This window comes from Rhinolophus sinicus, chromosome 8 (genome assembly GCF_057876585.1).
Source record: "Rhinolophus sinicus isolate RSI-liver-muscle chromosome 8, RSI-T2T, whole genome shotgun sequence".
Classification (NCBI taxonomy): domain Eukaryota; kingdom Metazoa; phylum Chordata; class Mammalia; order Chiroptera; family Rhinolophidae; genus Rhinolophus; species Rhinolophus sinicus.
Window position 1 is genome coordinate 36,330,165 of NC_142508.1, and position 16,685 is coordinate 36,346,849.

Here is a 16,685-nt window from a genome sequence, read left to right on the forward strand (position 1 = left end):
TGTGGTTTGTGGTGGGTACTCGTGGGGGGCGGCGTGGTGGCGGTTGTTTAAGGCGGCGTCGTAGTTGGGGGAGCTGTGGGCATCAGTGTTTAGGGGAGTGGGCTTAGGAAGAAACCATTGCTTTTCACAGTAACAGGTTGGCTCCGGGTCGCGCCCCAGGCAATGAAGGAAGCGTTGGGAGAGCCACTGACCGAGGGTCCCGTAGGGTATGGTCGGTGAGTATAGGGGTTGAGAGTTAACCTGGAATCCCCCTGGTCCGACTTTGAACATCCGAGGGGCCCGTGGTCCACGTGAAATGGTGTCTGGCGAGCTGTGAATGGTGCCAGAGCTGTGTTTGTGTGTGTGTGTGGGGGGGATCAGTATGCTTGGAAGAGGTTGGTGGGGTTGGAAATGTTACGGAGGCCTCAAGTGGACGGAGATTTGGGTGTGTATTAAGCCTTGGGGTATTATTTCCCCCAGCGTTTTATACTGAAGAATTTCAAGCATACAGAAAAGTCGAAAGAATACCAAATGATCACCTGTAAACCCGCAAATCCATGAATTGTTAAAAGAATACCATAAACACTGTGTGTCTGTCCACCAGTATACATGTGTGTTTGTATGCACTTGAAGTCATGTTAGTTCTAGCATTTTGTGTCAATTCTTCCACTTGTTTGTGTGACTTTGGGTAAGATACCAAGTTCTATAAGTCTCAGTTTTGCCATTCAAACAAGTTGATATCTACCTCACAGGTCGTTAGGAGGGTCATACCTCATCTAACCCTAGTTACCCCACAAAAGCCCCATTTCCAACTATCATCATATTGAGGAGTAGTGTTTCAGCATACGAATTTGGGGGACACAGTATTAAATCCATAACAGGTAAGTACTTAACAAAAGATAGCTATTATTCAACTGTGTGCCTTTCTAATGGGTTTTTCTATTTAAAACAATTCTATTAACTTATTTATATTATATGTCATCTATATGAGTTTTGTGTTTGATATTAAATGGAGATCTTTTAATTTTTTATCACAATATCATTGTATGCTTATGTCAATACAAAGCAGAGGTAAAAATCACCTTCAATTTACTATCTAGAAGCTATCTGTAATGTTCTGAAATGTATTTTTAAATTGAATTATATATTGCGGATATCTTTCTTTTTTTAATTTATAAAAGTTGATCAGATTAAATGCATATTTCAAAGTCTTCTTATTTAGTTTTACCAAACTTCCCCAATAGTATTCTATATATAATGCTTCCACAGTGTGCCAGGTTTTTCTACATCTTTATCAACAGTGGGTATATCATCCTTCTATTCTTTTCAGCCATGATAGCCCAATTTAGAAAATGTGGTTAGCTTTGGCTTTTCTTTATAATTTTAATAGAGGTCATGTTTGATTATTTGAAAATGGAAAGGTTCTCCATCCTTGTTCCATGTTCTTAATCCCTCCACTTTACTGTCCCAAAGTTTGGAACAACTCTTCACAAATTAGTATGTATTATTCCGTTGACTTTTATTTTATCCCATATGTATGTATACTTTAAGAGTACACGCTTTACTTCTTCTTGTTTGTAAGTTTTACAAGGATAAGGTGGTCTGCTGCTGCTTTTCTCGACTCATTACATGTCAGTGATTCATCCATGTTGCATGTAGGTTTGGTTTGTTAAAAAGGATTCCATTGCATAAATAACATAACTCACACATGCATTTTTCTGCTGTTGGACATTTGCATTGTTTTGGCTACTACATGTAGTGAAGTTCTAAACATTCTTATGTCTCCCCGTCGATGTGAGAATTTGTCTAGTCTAAGGTGTATACCAAGAAGTGGAATTTCTGATACAAAGTAGATTAATTTATCTAGAAGGAAAAGGCAAATTGCCTTTGTACGACCTTACTCAGCAATATGTAAAAGTGCCTCTTGATCCATAGTCTTTCGAACACTCAGTATTTTCATTCTTGCTTGTTGATCATCTTTTGGGGTAAAAGGCATCTCATTGTGGTCTTTATATACACTGTTCTCATTACTGATCATCTTTTTATATGTTCCTTGGCCAATTTTAAACCTGAGAAGTTTGTCTTTGTTTTACTCATATTTAGAAAGTAGTCACATATTTGAAATGGTAGTCTTTTGTTAATCACTTTGTAGTAAACAATTGGCTGGCCTTTGTTCCCAGTTCCTTGGGAGGTAGCCTCCAATTTGTTGGAATGTCCTGAGTGATAGAAATGTCTGCGTTATTTATGGTGGGCCCTGGTATTTTGTACTAAAAGGTGACTCATGGTGGGTCCCTAGATAGTTTATGCTAGTGAGATCACTCAGGATGGAGCTGCTTATGCCAGAAAGACCAACAATATGATTAGAGCATTGGGGCTTTGAGCCAGGTAATAATACCAGCCCATCCTCCAGGAGGGTAGAGTTGCTGGAGGATGAGTCACATGCCAATGATTATTTAATCATGCTTATTTAATGAAATCAATAAAAACGATAGATTCTGAAACTCAATGAGCTTGTGGTTGGCAATACTCTGCATATTGTTATACACAGATATACTGGATGAGTAATGTGTCCTGAGTCTAAGTGAAAAGTGGTGGAAGCTTTTGATTTGGGACCTTCCCAAACCTCACTGTATGGTGTCCTTCCATTTGACTGGTTATGATTTGTATCCTTTTGCTATTATAAAACTGTAATTTTGTATATTCCCCCTCCTCGCAGGTACTTAATACGTTTTGTTGGTAAAGTGTTTTTTTTTTTTTCCTTTTAAATCTTTATGTTGTTTGAATATGAAATTGCAGTTAATGTTTATATTGATCTTAAAACAGTTTCATAATGACAGTTTTGTTTCTTCATTTCCAATTTTCATTCCTTGGATTTATTTGTCCATTTTACTGCTCAGGGTTTGATCTGGGGTATGTTTTTGGGTAAAGGTTTTGAGAATGGTTATCATTTTCATATTCTTAGGTTTAAAGAAATACTGCGGATTTTTTTTGTAGACACTCTTTATCAAGTTAACAAAGTTCTTGTCTATTTCTAGTTTAAGATTTTTTAAAATTTTGAGTGGCTATGTTACTGTCTTTTCATCTGTTGAGATAGTTACATAGTTCTTATTACACTGTCCTTGCATTCCTGAAATAAAGTCAACTGCACATTGTGTAATTCTTCTTATATATCAATGGATATAGTTTCCTAATATTTTATTTAGGGTTTTTATAGCTAAGTTCATAGATGAGATTGGCCTACATGTTCTTTCTTATATTGTCCCTGACTCTAGAACTTTTCTTCGGTTCTCTTGCTTGTGTATCTGGTAATTTTTTTATTGGATGTCAGATATTGACAGTTTTATATTGCAGGATTTTGTTTTATTCTTTTAACTAATTTTGGGGTTTGCTCTGGGCTGTAGTTACTTTGAAACAGTTTGATTTTTTGGAGGCTTTCTTTTAGCTGTGTGAGATGAGGCCAAACAGTCTTTAGGATTACTTTGTCCACGTTATTGAGACAGTACTCTGCTGAGAACTCTATTTGACGTCTCTGCATATTAAAAGGTCTTTTCCACCCTGGCTAGTGGGAACACAGACAATTTCTGATCTTGTGTGAACTCCAAGAGTTTTTGTACCTGCTCTTTTCTAGGGGACTTAGTAGTTTTCTCACAGTTCATCAGTTATTATCCAGAGACTCAAGGGAACCCTCTGCACAATTGTAGAGTGAGTTTTCTTTCTCTCTCTTTCTCTCCCCCCATCCCCTTCCTGCCTGGCAAGCTTGCCACCTTTGCTTCCTCAGACTTTGAATTAGGTGTTATTAAGTCAGCAAGACTGCCAGACTCTTCTTGGGCTCCTTCTTCATGTGCTGTGGCCTGGAAAGTATCTCCATGCAGTGAGCTGCAGCACGCCAAGGGTCTTGCCTTTTTTATTTCTCCTCTTTCCTGATTTCTGTATTTCAAAATAGTTGTTCTAGATATTTTCCCCATTTTTTAAAAGTTGGCTAAGATGAAGGATAATTCTGGTAATTCTCCCTGGAATCAAAGGATTTATTGATTATTCGGGTTTGTGTTTTATCCTTGCTCCATGAGTTACTAGTTATGTGACTTTTAGCTAGGTGCTTGGCCTTTCCTTTCTTGGTTTTCTCTGAAATGGAATAAGTATAGTTTTTAACTCAAAGAGTTATTATGAGGGTTAAATGAGAAAATAACATACTTAAAACAGTTCCTTGAATGTATAGGAACTTGATTTTATTATTATTTTCATGCCACAGTCTTTCCTTAAATCTGTAGATGCTGACTTCTACGATGAGGCAGCTGCTGTAAAGGAAAAAGAAGTAGATCTCAAGTCCAGCGATTATTCCTTGCTGAGGATACCCTTGATGAGACACCATTATCAGGATTTTAGGACAGATCCTAAAAGTGGTGGCCATTTCCTGAAAGCTGCTGAAAATGACCACGTCCCAGGTGAGCTGTTTCCCAGTTTATTATCCAGTAGATTTTATAAATCCAGAAGTTTATAAAAATGTATATAGTCAAAGAGAAATATATACAGAGGGTGCCAAAAAAATGTGTACACATTTTAATAAAGGAAAAAACTGTATTAAAATTGTAATACAATGAATGACGAAACTAGCATTCATTTGATTAACGCCATCTTTTGAGTGAACATCATACTACACATTGCTACCATAATTCAACTTCAAAAAGTGATACATAGAACAACTCTTAAAATGTGTACATTTTTTTGGCACCCCCGGTATATACATATGTGTGAGTGCGTGTGTGTACATATACATATACATATATACACACGTGCGCATACACACACACACACATATTGTGGCTAGAAGGGATGTTCTTAGACTGAGAGACAGAATAAATGATTCAGAGTAGTCATCAGGAAGGGAGCTTTATCTGCCTGTCATAGGGTCCTGCAAGGTGCTAATAATTAGAACATTGCCATTGTGCAGCAGGCTCCAGAACTGAGTTACAAACGTTTCTATGGTAACACTTGAAACCATCACAAAACAAATAAAAACATGTTACAAGATTCGTATGTAAGGAGGAAGCCCATGAATTCGTTGAGATCTGTAAATATTTCCTGGACATTCAGTGTGAAGAAATGTCTTTGATGGGTCTTCCTCTTCTGGTATTTTTTTTTTTTTTTAAGATTTTATTGGGGAAGGGGAACAGGACTTTATTGGGGAACAGTGTGTACTTCCAGGACTTTTTTTCCAAGTCAAGTTGTTGTCCTTTCAGTCTCAGTTGTGAAGGGTGCCTATTGTGTGGGAGACCCTGCTCACTGCACCATTTGTCGTGCGGGGCGGCCTGCGGTGCCTCTGGTCCTGCTCCCCACATAAGAACGCAGGATATGGCTAGGCCAAAAAGGAACACCCATGGAGCCATAGATAGGGGAGTCATACCACTATATTCTCTCTGGAGGCCGGGTGAGACACATGCAGTAGTAGCCACATGATCCACAGTCCACCATTCACTTCTCTGCCTGCCAACCAAAAAACCAATCAACACAGCCCCACAGTTATATCAGTAGCCAATTGGCTAACCAGTTACAGCAGATGGCCAACCAATCACAGTTGATGGTCATTCACTACCCGAACCAGCACCTCCCCATGCGAGGCCGAGAGCCTGGAAACTGCTCTCTGGGACTCACAGTGCCGTTCAGCTTCAAGTTGTTGTCCTTTCAGTCTTAGTTGTGGAGGGCGCAGCTCAGCTCCAGGTCCAGTTGCTGTTGCTAGTTGCAGGGGCACAGCCCACCATCCCTTGTGAGAGTTGAAACCAGCAACCCTGTGGTTGAGAGGATGTGCTCCAACCAACTGAGCCATCCGGGAGCTCAGTGGCAGCTCAGCTCAAGGTGCCATATTCAATCTTAGTTGCAGGGAGCGGAGCCCACCATTCCTTGCGGGATTCAAGGAATTGAACTGGCAGCCTTTTGGTTGAGAGCCCACTGGCCCATGTGGGAATCGAACCGGCAGCCTTCGGAGTTAGGAGCACGGAGCTCTAACCGCCTGAGCCACCAGGCCGGCCCCATCTTCTGGTATTGTTTTGATGTTGTTGAGGTTATGGACCCAGTGAATAATCATCTTAATTTGCGGGAAACGAGTAAACTCGTCATATCGCTTTTTATACCAAAGCGCGGGAGACGAGAATAACATATTTTGCACCTCTTTTTAAACTAAAACACTGAAAGTTTCATAGAAAAATATCAAATAGATCGAAAGATATGAATATTTTACAGAAAGTCTAATTTTGGCGAGAAAATGTCAAAAAAGCCCCACGTTACGACGCGATTTGGCGGGAAAATGCCCGCTTACAAAGTGTTAAGGAAATGTGGGAGATATAAAAGGCACAGCTAGAAAACTTTAAAAATCTCTTCTTACCTGTGAAAAGAAGATAATAGTGCTTACATAAAGGTTTACTGTGCAGATGATTGTGTTAACATATGTAAAATGTTTAGAATGATACATAACATATTAAGAGCTCTGTGTTTGCTTTTGTATCATAATTTAATATGATACAATCATATTTCTAAAAGTCGTAGACAATTTCTAAAAGGCAGTTCTGAGCATAACATACTTTTGTATCTGAAAAACACCACAGTGGCTACCGAGTCTCTGGAGGAAATGTGTACACTTGCTCCAAGACCTGTACCTGCCTGTCAGCTGGGCATCTGTTCTCTTCAGTCTCTTCTTCTTTCTCACTGAACTGTTTTGCAGTTCTTTGAACTCAAGTAGATCAGAAACTATTTGATACAGGACCATGCTTTATTTCCTTGTTTTGATTTTTTTTTTTTTTGCAAAATGTATAGTAGGTAACATTCAATGCTTCTATGGTGGATTCTAGGTGGGTTTTAGGTATTTTAAAATTTTAACATTTTACATTGGGTGAATGAATGAGGGAAGAAGTGAATGAAGAATACACAGAGAGGATAGTTTTAATGAATTTGCCAAAAAGTATAAATCAGAACTAGATACAGAGAAATATTTATTTATAATCTTCCATAGTATAAATAATCAGAATGTCCAATAATTATTTTATATTTTATTTCATTATATTAACTTCAGACTAAAAAGGATTATGTTATAACAGGGCTTATTGTCATTCAAAGATGTGGCTCTGGATTTCACCTGGGAAGAGTGGCAGCTACTAGACACTGTTCAGAAGAACCTCTACCAGGATGTGATGTTGGAAAATTATAGCAACCTAATGTCATTGGGTAAAGATAACTTTCCTTAATACCTCAGCATAAGTCCATTAATTGCCTGTATTTTTTCCATTGCTACAGTTTATGGGTATTCTGATATCCTTAATGATTTTGGACTTGGACTTGTATAGGTGATAGAATTTATTTTCTTTATGATCTGACAGTGACAGTACTTACTTTTCATTTTCGAAATGAAAAGGTTCTATTTTGCTGAGATTTAAACTATACATTTCCTGAAACAGAACTTTTCTTCACAGGCCCTAGTACTGCTCAGGTTCTCTGTGATTACCCCTTGACAGGTTATCAAGCTACCAAGCCAGAAGCAGTGGTCCACTTGGAGAAAGGAGAACAAGGAACAATAGATAGGGAATTTCCAACTCATTTTAGCCCAGGTGAGTGAAACCAATGTAATGGGAGTTAGGGAAAGCCAACTAACAATTGGTGTGGGACCTTTTTTCTAATAGTCTCTGAACCTTAAGAGGTGACTTAGAGTAAGTGGAAAGAGTTCTTTTGTATGAATGTTGCCTGTTTCTCTTACCACCCTTCCTTATATGAGTCTTTTTTCCTAACCACCGAGGAGATGTACCTCCTTTTCTCTACCCCAAGTCAGACCCTTACTTATTTCATTTGGTCTTTCCTTTTTTGCTTAGTTGTTCTTCTTTTGTAGCTTTTGGACACAACCAGCCTCTTCTACCTCTTATCTGTATTCACCACATACCTCTTACAGTATACTTTCAAATATTCGTAGATTTGTTTCAGAGTTTGATGACACCTATGTCCTGCAGTTTGTTACCTATTACAGTTGTTTTTATTGGATGCCTCAAACTTACATTGTGCACCTGCTGTATCACTTTCTTCACTTTTTTTTTTTTTTAAGTTTATTTACTTATTTATTTTTTTAAGGAGGGTACAGCTCACAGTGGCCCATGCGGGGCTGGAACCGGCAGCCTTGGGGTTACTAGCACCATGCTCTGCCCAACTGAGCTAACCAGCCAACCCCTCTTCATTCCTTTTTAATATTGACTTGAGATGTCACCCCTCTTCATTTCATGGTAATGGTAGGATTCATTGATTTTTTTTTCCCCCTAGAAGTAATATGGCAAGTTTATGAAGATATTGAGAAGGATGAACCTCTGGAGACAGATCATGAAAATAATGCATTGGGAAAAATATTTTTTCTCAGCAAAAATATTGTTCCATTTATAGAAAACCACCACAAATATGTTTCAAGAGGAATAAGTTTGAAACAAAATTCAGATTCAAATTTTCAGAGTAAAAACTATGCAGAAATGAATTCTGATGAGTCAGATGGTCCTGGGAAATCATTTTTCCATTCTCCATATGAAACCTCCCATGCTCAAGCCCAATGCTATGAACATAACTTACCTGTAAAGGCTTTCAGCCTGGTGACAAACCCTGAAAGGCATCACAGAATTCACACAGAAGGGAAACCTTATGAATGCAGTGAATGTCCAAAATCCTTTAGGTATAAGTCAAAGCTCATAATACACCAGAGAACTCATACAGGAGAGAAGCCATACAGATGCAGTCAATGTCAGAAAGGTTTCAGTACAAAATGTTATCTCACTCTGCATCAGAGAATTCACACAGGAGAGAAACCCTATGAATGCAAAGAATGTGGAAAAGCTTACAGGGAGAAGACAAAGCTGAGATTACATTACAAAACACACACAGGAGAGAAACTGTTTGATTGTAGTGACTGTGGGAAAGGTTTTATGCAAAAGTCAAACCTGATTACCCATCAAAGAAGTCATACAGGTGATAAACCCTATGGATGTAGAGAATGTGGGAAGGCCTTTTGTAGCAAGTCTCAACTTGTTGTTCACCAGCGAATTCATGCAGGAGAAAAATCCTATAAATGCAGGAAATGTGGGAAAGCTTTCAATAAAAATTCCCACCTTTTAACACCTCAGAGAATTCATAAAGGAGAGAAACCTTATGAATACATTGAATGTGGAAAAGATTTTGTACATGCATCACAGCTCATTGTATACCAGAGAAATCATACAGGAAGAAAACCTTACGAGTGCAAGGAATGCGGGAAAGCCTTTACTAAAAAGTCACACTTCATAACACATCAGAGAAGTCATACGGGAGAGAAGCCTTATGAATGCAGCGAGTGTGGAAAAGCTTTTACAGTCAAGTCACACCTCATTGTCCATCAGAGAACTCACACAGGAGAGAAACCCTATGAATGCAGTGAGTGTGGAAAAGCTTTCATACGGAGGGCAATGCTCGTTGTCCATCAGAGAATGCACACAGGAGAGAGACCCTTTGTCTGTCTTGAATGCCAAAAAGCCTTTAGCAGTGTGTCAGTGCTCAGTAGACATCAGTTGATTCATACTGGAGAGAAACCCCATGGATGCAATGAATGTGGAAAAACTTTCCGCCAGAAAAACCATCTTATAACCCACCAACGCTGCCATACTGGAGAGAAACCCTACGGATGCATTCCATGTGGTCAAATCTTTAACCAAAAGTCACAGCTCATTAGACATCAGAGACGTCACACAGGAGAGAAACCATATCAATGCATTCAATGTGGGAAGTCCTTTTTTGAGAAATCATACCTCAGTGTCCATCAGAGAAGTCATGCAGGATAGAAACCTTATCAGTGTAGTGAATGTGGGAAAACTCTCGGTCAAGTTCTTTTTCACTTCACATGAAGAAATTTATATAGGAAAGAAGTCTCAGAAACACAGTGAGTGCTGGAAAGACTTTAGTGAGATGTCAGATCTCATTGAATATAAAGACACAAGAGACAGCCTATGAATGTGGTGAAAGTTAGGATACATTAAGCCTTTGTAAATTTCAGAAACTTATCCAGGAGAGAAATCTTTTAAATGCAGTGAATGTAGGAAGATTACTTGCTGCCAACATAGTCTTATATTTCATTAGAGAAAGGCAATATGAATGAGTTGAAAAGTTAAAATCATTTCTTGAGAAAAGAAATTCCATTATACATCACACAGAAATGAAACCTATTGAGTGCAACAAATGTTCTTGACTGGTTATCATAAAATAGTTTTCGCTGAGGAAAACTCATAAATATAAATCCTGGAGTGCCTTCCATACGAATGAGTTTTCTTACCAAAGAATACAGATGACTGAAGACTTGTAAAAAGGCATGCCTCTGGCCTTAAGTCAAACTGTGTGGGGCCAGCCCCATGGCTCAGGCTGTTAGCGCTCCATGCTCCTAACTCCGAAGGTTGCCGATTCGATTCCCACATAGGCGAGTGGGCTCTCAACCACAAAGTTGCCAGTTCAATTCCTCGAGTTCCACAAGGGATGGTGGGCTCCGCCCCCTGCAACTAAGATTGAACTGCCACTGAGCTCCCAAATGGCTCAGTTGGTTGGAGCGCATCCTCTCAACCACAAGGTTGCCAATTCGACTCCCACAAGGGATGGTGGACTGCGCCCCCTGCAACTAGTAACGGCAACTGGACCTGGAGCTGAGCTGTGCCCTCCACAACTAAGATTGAAAGGACAACAACTTGACTTGGAAAAAACTCCTGGAAGTACACACTGTTCCTCAATAAAAGTCCTGTTCCCCTCCCCCCCAAAAAAAAAACAAAACGTACTGTGCATCAGATAATATTTATTAAGGAGAATTAGTATAGTGTAATGTTGGTTGGAAAGTTTATTTACATATACACAACTTTATAATAATTGTAATCTTGTCCAACTATCACACATTTATACAAAATGTAGCATACAGTATTGGTTTCATGTTTGAATGTATTATGTAGTCAAAGCAGTAAATAAAGAAAGGTCCCAGATGTGTGTATTTGCTTTGAATCTGAATATTTTTATAGAACAGGCATATAATTTTCAGATTTTGTAAGATAATGAAAGTTGTGTATCATGAAATTCTTGTTCCAGTTTGTATGTATAGTATCCACCAAAAAAATGCCAACATTGTAAATTTTTGCATATCATGTAAGTTGCAAGGGAAGTAATTAGACTTAAGATTAAACAAGACTACAGCACCATTTATATTTTTGTTTTGCTGTTTACTGGTGTATGCAAATAGAACTACAGTTCTTTTCAGTCCTTTGAAATAACAAACTATTAAAAAACATTGTCTTCTGGTTGTCACTCAAAAAAAATTAAAAATATGTAGATTTAAGAGTGATGAGTAATCACAGCTCTTTTCCCAACTGAGGTCAGGAAAACTGGAAGCAGCTGCTATTTTCAAGGACATAAAGATTAAAATGTCACTTTTGGTGGTGGTATTGCTCGTACAAGGACTGTGACTTAGAGCTTGGCCAGGTTTGCTTCCCACAACTTTAATAAAACCTAGTTGTTTTTTATTTTCCTAGGGTTTCCATAACAAAATACCATAAATGGAGTGGCTTAAAACAACAAAGTTCTGGAGGCTAGAAGTCCAAAATAAAGGTGTCATCAGGGCCCTGTTCCCTCTGAAACCTGATGGGGAATCCTTCCTTGCCTCCCAGCGTTTGGTGATTTCCTGGTGATTTTTGGCATTCTTAGCTTGTAGCTGCCTAACTCTAAACTGTTGTTATCACATTTCCCCTCCTCTGCATCTGTGTCTTCACATGGTATCTTATAAAATAACACCAGAAATATTGGGTTAGGGAGTCATCCTATACCAGTGTGATTTCGTTTTAACTAGTTACATCTGCAACTACTCTATTTGCAAATACAGTCACATTCGGAGGTATTGGAGGTTCGGACTTCAACATACATTTTTTTGGAGGGAGGTACACTGGATTCTGGTACCAATTCCAATGTCTTTGTGTGCAGGGGGAGGTTTCACACACCAACAAACAATTCCCAGACATCAGCAGGTCGTCCACGAATTCAGCTCGTTTCTGACACTGTCTACCTGGAGATAGCATCAGATTCCACAGGGTTAGGGTTCAGGCTTACAAAACTGCCCCCCCTTCAGGTGGCAGCCACAAGCCCAGGCTCTTACCCATGCTTCTCACCAGTGGCTATAAAGTGGAGGTTCCAACAACCCACTCCAACTCAGAATGCCAGTCGCAAGTCCAAGTTACCTGTAATGGCTGTAAATCAGTTTCTCACAACCCCCTCCTCTGGTTCAATGATTTGCTAGAATGGCTCACAGAACTCAGAGAAACATGTCACTAGGTCACTGGTTTATTGTAAAAGGATATAACTCAGGAACAGCCATATGGAAGTGATGCGTGGGACAAGGTATATGGGAAGGGGCTATGCCCTCTCAAGGTGCACCACTCTCCAATCTCCCATGTATTTACCAACCTGGAAGCTTTCAGAACCCCATGGTGGGTGTTTTTGAAGGCTTCGTTACATAGGCATGATTGGTTAGATCATTGGCCATTAGCGATTGATTTAACTTCCAGCCTCTCTCCCCTCCTGAAGTTAGGGCGTGGGTGGAACTGAATGTTCCAACTCGAATCACATGGTTGGCTCCACTGGCAACAAGCTCCTGTCCTCAGGTGCTTCCCAAAAGTTAACAACAATGAAAAACATCTTCAAATATATGGTGATGGAAGGAGAACTGACTCTGGGTGGTGAACACACAATGGGTTTTATAGATGATGTAATACAGAATTGTACACCTGAAATCTATGTAATTTTACTAACAATTGTCACCCCAATAAATTTAAAAAATTAAAAAAAAAACATCTTTAATGCTCTCAATACTTTTGAAATTCCAGAGGCTTGGGGAGCTGTGAGTCAGGAATTGTGGATGAAGACCAAATATGTATTTCCTACAAATTGCACTGTCACAGAGGAACCCAATTCATCTATAACACTTAATAATTTGGATGTTTATAGAGATTGTCCCAGATAAATCACATTTATCTAGGCAGGTACTTGTGATGCCTCCAAAGTGGAGACGAATAATACTCAGCACATAGGCCTCTGTGAGGCACACCCTGCATCCCATACAATGGTGTTTACCACCAAGACAGATATAAGAGGAAATGTCATCCTGCCATCAGGCTAATGCAAATACAAAAAGGATGTGAGCATAGGCAGCATATACAAAAACTATTTTGATAATTCACAGAGGTTGATATTCTACCCCTCCTTTGCAGAGGAGGTGAGTGCACAGGGACGTGTTCTTCCCAATACAGTGGACGTGGTTGAAATATATTTAGTAAGCCTAGTTATAAACTTGTAGAGAAAATGTTTCAGCAAATTCAAAACGGGGTGTCGGGAAAATGTTGAAGAAAATTTGCCTTCATTGGTTGATGTGAGCTTTTGTGTATTAGCTTTTATTCATTCCTGTATGTGAGGTGATTTCTGTGCTGTGATCAGGGGTTGAGTAACTTCCCCCTTTGGTCTCATTCTCCCGAGTAGGAAAGATATGAGATGATGTTGCTTTCTGGGTCTCATTCTCCTGAGCAGGGGAGACATGAGATGAGGTTTTCCGTTTGGTCTCATTCTCCCGAGCAGGGGAGATATGAGATGTTTGCTGTTCTGTCTGTGCTGTGAGGTCATGGTTAGCTTAGGGTTAAAGAAACTGTTGATCAGGGATTGAGAGAATTCCCTCTTTGTTCTGTCTGTTTCGCCTGCATCAGCAGATGGAGTGAAGAAGTAGTTAAGTTATATCAGGACGACATGACAGGCAGGTTGCCAGGCTTTGGAAGACCTTGGGCTGATGGTCCCAAGCAAGAACAGTAGACATTGCTTATCCGGATGAATTGGCCCTTTGGCCGGATGGGCAGCATTCATATCAGTAACTGCCGACCCTCCCGGAACTGGCCATTCCTGGAGGGGGAGGCAGGAACAAAAAAAATTGGCTCTAAGGTACATCTGAGAAAATATATAAGACAGACCTCAGTTGGCAGTATAATTATTATTTCATCATTTGGTCATTTGTCATTGGTGATTCTTCATCATTCTAACATTTTGAAGGCTCCCAGCAGCAAGCAGTTTACACCAGGGGATGTCCTGACTTTCAGCCACGAACCTGGTGAGGTCTGGCTGGTTCCCGACCTCTCCAGTGTTGTTCCCCACAGTGTTGTTAGCCTTCTTGAGAACTTGCTAGCATCTAGAAAACTTGTATGCAGTTTGCAGCCTACAACATCAAAAGACGTCCTAACTTCTAACAACAACAACAGCAGCAACATTCTTCAGATTGTTAACACCTTGAAAACTTATATGCAGCTTGCAGTTTATAGCATCAGAAGACTCCTTGACTTCTAACAACAACAAAGACAACAGCAGCAGCATTCTTGGGAACTAGCAAGCAGTGGTGTGGGAGACGCCTGAGTTTCTCTCAGCTACAGACCTGGCAAGGTTTTGATTTATGACTTTTCCAGTGCTGTTCTCCCCCAGTTTGGTGAGCTTTTGATACCTACTGTAATAGTCACTATCCTATAGAGCTCAGTACTGCTTTTGGATGCTCCTTACTGATGTTAGTTGTGTATTTAGCCAAGTGATTTTTGGTCAGTAGTAAACATGTACAGAATTGTACACCTGAATTCTATGTAATTTTACTAACAATTGTCACCCCAATAAACTTAAAGTAAAATAGTAAACGTGTTGGGATCTGTTAAACTTATAAGTATGTGTACTACTTTGACATGACATTGGTATCAATGTATATAGTTTAGTCTTAACCACCTTTACTTTCTGTCATTAGCACATTATATTAATTGCCTTTGTCTTTTACATATTGCTAAATAAATTGAATAGATATTGATAAATAAATTCATTAGCCCCACCCTGGCCTGTGTTCCTCCTCCTCCCCGCCCCACCCACATCATTACATAATTGGTGCAGCAAGCAGGGTGGCCTTATCTCAAAAGTCCTCGGGGCCTCCTCCCACATTCTGAGATGGGAGGACACCTACTTCACGCTGTTAGTGAATGAATGGGCTTGTAGGACGCGCCTCTACAAAAATTAGGATGCTTTTTGCATCATGCCGAACCAGAAGATGTCCGGCAGAAATTAATGATAGTCGTGGGAAAAGGAGGTAAAAAACAAAAATTCTTGGCTAGGTGTGGATGGTGTTTGTTAACTGCTTATTAAGTTTTTGGAACAAAAAGCTACCGGAGGCCGCCAAGGCCTACACCCTTTTGAAAAACGATTACTAGCTTGTTACTAGACTTTTTTGGATACTGAAGCATTGACCTTAAACTATAAATTATATAGGTTGTTTACAGTTTTATCAGGTGTACTAAAATGCCACTCGTACACAGGTGGCAATAATGACTTATTACCAATAAGAACAAATTTTGAGGCCGAATTGTAGGGAAGATGTTGAAGAAAATTTGCCTTCATTGGTTAATGTGAGTTTTTGTCACTGGTTTGCTTTTTGTTCCCTCACATGAGAAACTGCATGTGAGGTAATGGTTAAGTTTTGTCTGTTGACTGTTCTCTCATATAAGAGACTACATGTAATTACCAATGAACACAAATTATTTAGCAATATCTAATCAATCTATTTAGCAATATGTAAAAGTGAAAGACAAAGGCAATTAATAGAATGTGCTAATGACAGAAAGTAAAGGTGGTTAAGACTAAACTATATACATTGATAACAATGTCACATCAAAGGAGTACACATACACATAAGTTTAACAGATCCCATATGTTTACTATTGACCAAAAATCACTTGGCTAAATACACAAATAACATCAGTAAGGAGTATCCAAAAGCAGTCATAAGCTCTATAGGATTGTAACTATTACAGTAGATGTCAAAAGCTCACCAAACTGGGAGAGAACAGCACTGAAAAAGTTATAAATCAAAACCTTGTCAGGTCTGTAGCTGAGATAAACTCAGGAGTCTCCCACACCGCTGCTCACAAGTTCCCAAGAATGTTGGCTGTTGTTGTCTTTGTTGTTGTTAGAAGTCACGGCGTCTTCTGATGCTATAAGCGGCAAGCTGCACACAAGTGTTCTAGACGCTAACAAGTTCTCAAGAAGGCTAACCATGGGGAACAACACTGGAGAGGCCGGGAACCAGCCAGACCTCACCAGGTTCACGGCTGGAAGTCAGGACATCCGCTGGTGTTGTAAGCTGCATGTTGCTGGGAGTCTTCAAAATGTTAGAATGATGAGAACTCACCAATGACAGAATGACCAAATGATGAAACAATAATTATTTAATAACACTGCCAACTGAGGTCTGGCATATATTTTCTCAGATGTACCTTAGAGCCAGGCTCTTTGTTCCTGCCTCCCCCTCCGGGAATGGCCAGTTCTGGGAGGGTCCGGCAGTTACTGATATGAATGCTGCCCATCCGGCCAAAGGGCCAATTCATCCGGATAAGCAATATCTACTGTTCTTGCTTGGGACCATCAGCCCAAGGTCTTCCAAAGCCTGGCGACATGCCTGTCACGTCGTCCTGATACCACTTAGCTACTTCTTCACTCCATCTGCTGATGTGGGCGAAACAGATAGAACAAAGAGGGAATTCTCTCAACCCCTGATCAAGAATTTCTTTAACCCTAAGCTATCACTTCACAGCACAGACAGAACAACAAACATCATCTCATATCTCCCCTACTCGAGAGAA

The 16,685-nt window shown here is 39.7% G+C and overlaps 1 protein-coding gene across 4 annotated transcripts in view; it reads left to right on the forward strand.

Annotated features, from left to right (window-relative positions):
• Positions 1-14,774, forward strand: part of LOC148757524 (zinc finger protein 577-like) — a 55,706-nt gene extending 40,932 nt beyond the window's left edge. For 2 of the 4 annotated variants that reach the window (XM_088800486.1, XM_088800488.1), the window contains one exon: positions 4,248-4,378. In XM_088800486.1, coding sequence (XP_088656612.1) covers positions 4,248-4,280 — 33 coding nt within the window. In that variant the 3' untranslated portion in view covers positions 4,281-4,378. Of the gene's footprint in view, positions 1-130; positions 216-4,247; positions 4,422-7,083; positions 7,192-7,478; positions 7,572-8,268; positions 11,199-11,522 lie in introns of those variants that run through there. The other 2 variants (XM_088800487.1, XM_088800483.1) reach the window with 2 other exon arrangements.
• Positions 14,775-16,685: the final 1,911 nt, after the last annotated feature.